Consider the following 6,000-nt stretch of genomic DNA (forward strand, 5'->3'; position numbering starts at 1 on the left):
TGTGAGCTTCTTAGCCAAGCGCATACTATCTATACATAAAAAAGTTTATCGTCTGAGAGAATTTAGTGAGAAGAAATCACATCTGATTTTATAGAAAACTCTAAAACCCGTGCCAAATTTCAATTGTATTACACTTTATAAACATTATAAGCGAGAAAATGTTTACCGACTTGACTCAACCTGACATCAAAGGATAGTGTGCGCTTGGCCGAGAAGTTCACAACATTGCCATCCCGAAGTATAACGGACCAACACACAAAACTATGTGTAATCTTGGTCGTTTATAATCTGCTATAGATAGAATGAAGTTGACGTCACTCTGGTCTTTGTTATTGTTTTTTTTTGTTGCCATCCACGTTTATGAGTAATTCTCGCTTAACTGTATTAACCAGACTATGAACGTTTAAGGTAATAGATAGAATGCGCTTGGCCGAGGAGTTCACAACATTGCCATCCGGAAGTATAACCGACCAACACACAAACTCTGTGTAACCATGAACTTTTATAGTCTGTTTAATACAGTTTAGTGAGAACAACTCACAAACGCGGATGGCAAAAACAATAACAAAGGCCTGAGTGACGTCATCTGCATACTATCTATACATAGTTTTGTGTTTTGGTCTGTTATACTTCCGGATGGCAATGTTGTGAGCTTCTTAGCCAAGCGCACACTATCTATCAAAAACCCTATTGCCACTTCAGAAGTTTCGCGTCTCTTGATAGATAGTATGCAGATGACGCAATGCATCAATAAACATTACTATAGATAGAATGCGCTTGGCCAAGGAGTTCACAACATTGCCATCCGGAAGTATAACGGACCAACACACAAACTCTGCGTAACCATGAACTTTTATAGTCTGGTTAATACAGTTTAGTGAGAACAACTCACAAACGCGGATGGCAAAAACAATAACAAAGACCTGAGTCGTAACAAATGTGACGATTTTGATGCAGGTGGTAAGGAGAGGGTTAAAAAAATTCATTTTATTCATCCCTAAGGGGAAATTTGTCTTTAAGGGTCTATTCCGAGGGAAGACCGGAATAAGCCAGGCGTCAGCCGCAGTGAAATACCGCAAAGTGAGCTAGGGCGAGGTGACTTGCTCAAGGTCACACAACGAGGCGGGTAGTCAAACTCCGTATCGTTTGGGTACGAAGCAAACACCGTACCGCTGAGCCACGCTGCTCCTCAGTTAATGAAATTATTTGTTTTCTCCCTTCCCCCTTCCCCCACTCTCCTTCTCTCTCTTTCTCTCTATCTCCCTCACACTCTCCCTCTCTCCCCCGTTTATTCCCTTCTCCCTTTTCCTGTCCCTCTTCTTTTATCCACATCCAACACCACCTCCATACATTAATTTACATTGATTCCCCATTTAATTTTTTTTTTTAACCTTTTATTTTTGAGTTTTGTTGTTTGTCTCCTGATGAAGGACAAGGGCCAAAACGTTGTTTGTGTCGTGTTGTTCCCTTAATTTTTTTTTTTTTTTTTTTACTTTCAGGTGGCCCGATAGCTCAGTCGGTAGAGCACTCGCTTCACATACGCAAAGGGACCAAGATCGATCCCGGATGCAGTCGAGATTTTATTTCTAACCCCCTCCCCCCCACCCTCTGTTCACCCAACAGTGACTGGATAGCTCGGTCTGTTAGATCTGGCGGAAAGTAAATTGCGATAGACCACCGTCCTATCCAAAGGGTAGCAAGCATTTGCTATTGTCCGTTTCACGCTATAGAATCCGCGATAAACTCCGGCTCCATGGGCCTAATAGCTCAAGGCACTACTTAGTAATTTACTTACTTACTTACTTACTTACTTACTTACTTACTTACTTACTTCACCGGAATAATAATAATAATGCTGAAAACTTATATAGGGCTATAACTACGAGACACCAAACTCTAAGTCTAAGCGCTTAAATAATTAAAGTTGTTTTGTCAGAGTAACCAGAATGAAAACTCTTACTTAACATTGAAATGTCTCAACTCGAGAAGTTTCAAATAACACACAAATGAAATAATAGAACTATAAAACTTAAAACGCACAGAAGAACATTGACTTTAGTTACAATATCACGATCTCTTCGTGATCGAATTCATTCTGTTATTTTGCCTTCACCCAAGTAAACTAGAAGCCATGTAATTGTAATGGATCAACGTGATCGTGTTTGCAGGTCTGGCTGAGGAACGCAAACAATACGGGCTTGTTTAATGTTTTTTTATAGCTATAAAAATGTGACACTGTGTTGTAGAGTTCATTTTGGCGATCAATAGTATGCCTAGATTGAAATGCTTATCTGTTTGAGTAAGAAATAAACTATTTTTGTGTTTGGTGGGTGTGAAATTTTGGGGAAAATTCTAAAAATGGCTGGTAAGGAAAGGTCCTTATTTTCCTATTGTTGGTAAAGAGAGAATTAAATACTGTTGGGATTGGCAATATTATGTAACGTTAGCTCGAGAGAATATCCATTATCCATTACAACAAATGAGACCATCCAAATGTGGGTTATCAGACCTGTAAATAAGTAGGACGTTGTTATGGACTCATTGATGCAATGGAAATGCTATATTCTAAAACCGACCGTGTACGTTTTGGAGGCCTTATAATCCATAGTCGTAACAGAAACACGCTCAAACCAAGGCAACAACAACACATAACATCCATGTAGGACGAGACACAACGCATGTTAGGCGATAATGTTACAAGTACAAATATATTGTCGTGGACAGAGACCTCCGGTTAATGGCCAGGTACTCATTTTATACATGAGCTCGGTGAGAGAATGCCAGTAAAGAGGTTTTTTTTCAAGGACTCAACTCTATACGTCGCACAGAGAGGGTCTCGAACCCAAGACTTTCCGATCAGAAGGCGATAATCATAATACTAGACCACGTAGCCGCCCAACAATGTTAAATCAATCCCACGATTCTGTTCGGTTCCGTGCAGCTTTTTTGGTCTTGTGCTGTGGCACTTGCCTTCGAGCATGTCGGTCTCTGGTTCAAATTTCACTGTAGGCGACGTAAAATCGTGTACTCGGGTGGAAGATGGAGGAGGAAGAGGAGGAGGAGGCGGGGAAGAAGGAGAAGGAGGAGGAGGAGGAAAAGGAGAAGGAAGGAGGGTGAGAGGGAGAATGATGAAGAGGAGGAGGAGGAGGAGAAGGAGAAGAAGAAGAAGAAGAAGAAGAAGAAGAAGAAGAAGAAGAAGAAGAAGAAGAAGAAGAAGAAAGAAGAAAGAAGGAAGAAGGAAGAAGGAAGAAGGAAGAAGGAAGAAGGAAGAAGAAGAAGAAGGAGGAGGAGGAGGTAGGGGGAGGTGAATCGGAGGACGTAACAATTCAATATTATACTAAATATTTTTTTTCAGATTGCCGGTAACCCGTGAGATGTAAACTTGAGTCTCTTGGGAATATAATGATATGAACGGTTGGTAGAGGACAATGAAAATAATGATTGCGAGGAGATTGGACTTTAAATCTGCCAGATTAGAACCCGTAGGAACTCTGATGTTGAATCAAATGCTCTGGAATACGTTACAAGCTTCCTGGTTATTGGTCTGCCTCGTTCTGATGTTGATGACGTCATTTATAGAAAGCATGTCGATTGGTCAAGAAAGATTTGAAGGTAAGGGTTTGAATTTGAATTAGAAAATGTGTTTAGAATGAGGTGGATGGGTTGGTGGATGGGTGGATGGATAGATGGATGGATGGATGGGTGGATGGATAGATAGATGGGCAGGTGGATGGGTAGATGGATGGATAACTGGATGGATTGATATATTGATTGACAGATAAATGGATGGATGGATGGTTATTCAGAAGGTCTGAGGTTCGATCCCCAGTTGAGTTCGACTGACATTTTAGGATGTTTTCTTTTTTCTTGTATTTTTATGCAATGCTTTGTCTGGTGCCTTTCATGCACACTTGTTCACATCCATCGGTGCCTGCTCCTTAATTCATTAATTTTCAAGATTGTAATAATGTTCATGCTATTCTTTCCTTGCAAGACCCTCCGATTTTTGGATACTTTTTCTAAATAATGTAACATTGACGATAACTTGATTTCCATTTATTTTTTTAGCGAGCGTCACAACAAAACCCAAGAAAAAAAAAAAAAACAAAAAAAAAAAAAAATCCAAACAAAACAAAAACAAAAACTAACAAACAAAAAAAAACAAACAAACAAAAAGAACAAAAAAAACAAAAAAAAAAACAAACAAAAAAAAAAAAAAAAACAAACAAAAAAAAAAAAAAAAAAATGTAAAAACCCAACAAAAAACGAACTTGTATTCCTCCGCTTCAATTCCACAATTCTACGACTGTGATAGCAATAAAATAAACTTTTAAAAAGCATTACAAAATTATTTTTTTAATGACATGATTAAGAAAAAAACAAACAAAACAAAACAAAAAAAAATTAAACAAAACAAAACAAACAGAAAAAAAAAAGCTAGAGCTTTCTAACTGCACCGTATCTACCAGACGTGCTCAAAGCGCTTACAAGGGGTCCCTAACCAACGGCAACCTTTAATTTAAATGTAGGACGAAATGTGAGGTGTTGTTAAGCATTGTTACAAATTTTTTTTTTCCGGACAGAGACAACGCTGTTAACGGCAATGTACTCATTTTACACCCGAGTACGTTGAAATAATGTGAGTAAAAAAGTATTTTCCAAGGACTCCACCAACTCTTGCGGCTATATATAGTCCTCTATATGACACTAGCTTTCGGATCGGTAGGTCCTGGGTTCGAGCCTCACTGGGCGCATAGTTGAGTCCTTGGAAAAGGATCTTTACCCACGATCTCTCACCGTACTCAGGTGTAAAATGAAAACATGGCCGTTAACAGCGTTGTCTTTGTCCGAAAAAGAATTGTAATATTACCTAACAGGCGTCATGTAACGTCCTATTTGTTAAGTGTTGCTGTTGGTCAGGGACCCCTTGTAAAGCGCTTTAAGCACGCTTCGTGGATATTGCGCTGTACAAAAGCTCACATTTTTTAACGATGCGCCGCCGAGAGCAGGACTCGAACCCTGGATGGACGGACCTTCCTCTCCTAGCTATGGTGAGTGTGATACCACTAGACCACATAGACGCTATGTCTCTTTCTACATGTTACGTGTTGCTCTTGGTCAGGAAGCTTCTTCTTCTTCGTTCCTCTGATGGACATCTATGACTGCAGTCCGATATCTGTTATGAAGTCTGTGGTCCGCTTTAGGTCCTCAGCCTCACCATAGAGCTTTGTGTTGAGTGTTGTAGGGGTGACCCAGTGGTTCGAACGTTGCACGTTGTATAATGGGCAATCCATAAGCACAGGAAGCGACGTACACTTATTTGCAGGTCTGATAACCCAATTCCTCATGGTCTCATTGTTATAATGGAAATCTTTAAAAAAACGACGCAAAATAGTGTCCATTACTACAATGTTAAATTAGCCCAATAAATGGATGTCAGACCTGATTATATGTGCACATAGTTAGGAACCCCTTGTAAAGCGATTTGAGCACGTTTTATGGATGTTGCGCTGTACAAAAAGCTCAAGTTTTTTAAATATATACAGTCTTGCGTAACAGGTGACAGACATGACAGAATGTGACTGTATTTATTTATGGTTCTATTTCCGCCTCCAAGTCGTATCAACATAACCTATAGATAGAATGAAGTTGATGACACTCGTGTCTTTGTTTTTTTTGTTTTTTTTTTGCCATCCGCGTTTATGAGTAATTCTCACTAAACTGTATTTACCAGACTAAAAACGTTTAAGGATACACGTAGTTTTGTGTGTTGGTCCAAAATACTTCCGGATGGTAATGTTGTGAGCTTCTTTGCCATCCAAGCGCACACTATCTATAGATAGTATGTGCTTGGCTGAGAAACTCACAACATTGCCATCCGGAAGTGTTACGGACCAATACACAAAACTATTTGTAACCATGAACGTGTATCGTCTGGTTGACACAGTAACTGTTAAGTGAGAATTACTCATAAACGCGGATGGCAAAAAACAGTAACAA

At 39.5% G+C, this 6,000-nt stretch overlaps 2 protein-coding genes across 7 annotated transcripts in view; one reads left to right on the plus strand and one right to left on the minus strand.

Annotated features, from left to right (window-relative positions):
- Positions 1 to 6,000, minus strand: part of LOC144956890 (uncharacterized) — a 602,990-nt gene that overhangs the window by 178,486 nt on the left and 418,504 nt on the right. The gene's annotated exons all lie outside the window — the stretch shown is intronic.
- Positions 1 to 6,000, plus strand: part of LOC144957330 (uncharacterized) — a 190,961-nt gene that overhangs the window by 37,217 nt on the left and 147,744 nt on the right. For 5 of the 6 annotated variants that reach the window (XM_078888477.1, XM_078888478.1, XM_078888474.1 and 2 more), the window contains one exon: positions 3,356 to 3,612. In XM_078888477.1, coding sequence (XP_078744603.1) covers positions 3,429 to 3,612 — 184 coding nt within the window. In that variant the 5' untranslated portion in view covers positions 3,356 to 3,428. Of the gene's footprint in view, positions 1 to 1,656; positions 1,783 to 3,355; positions 3,613 to 6,000 lie in introns of those variants that run through there. The other variant, XM_078888480.1, reaches the window with a different exon arrangement.

Source organism: Berghia stephanieae, chromosome 11, assembly GCF_034508935.2.
Source record: "Berghia stephanieae isolate SIO BIC M18660-M18661 chromosome 11, UCSD_Bste_1.3, whole genome shotgun sequence".
In the NCBI taxonomy this organism is placed as follows: Eukaryota; Metazoa; Mollusca; class Gastropoda; order Nudibranchia; family Aeolidiidae; genus Berghia; species Berghia stephanieae.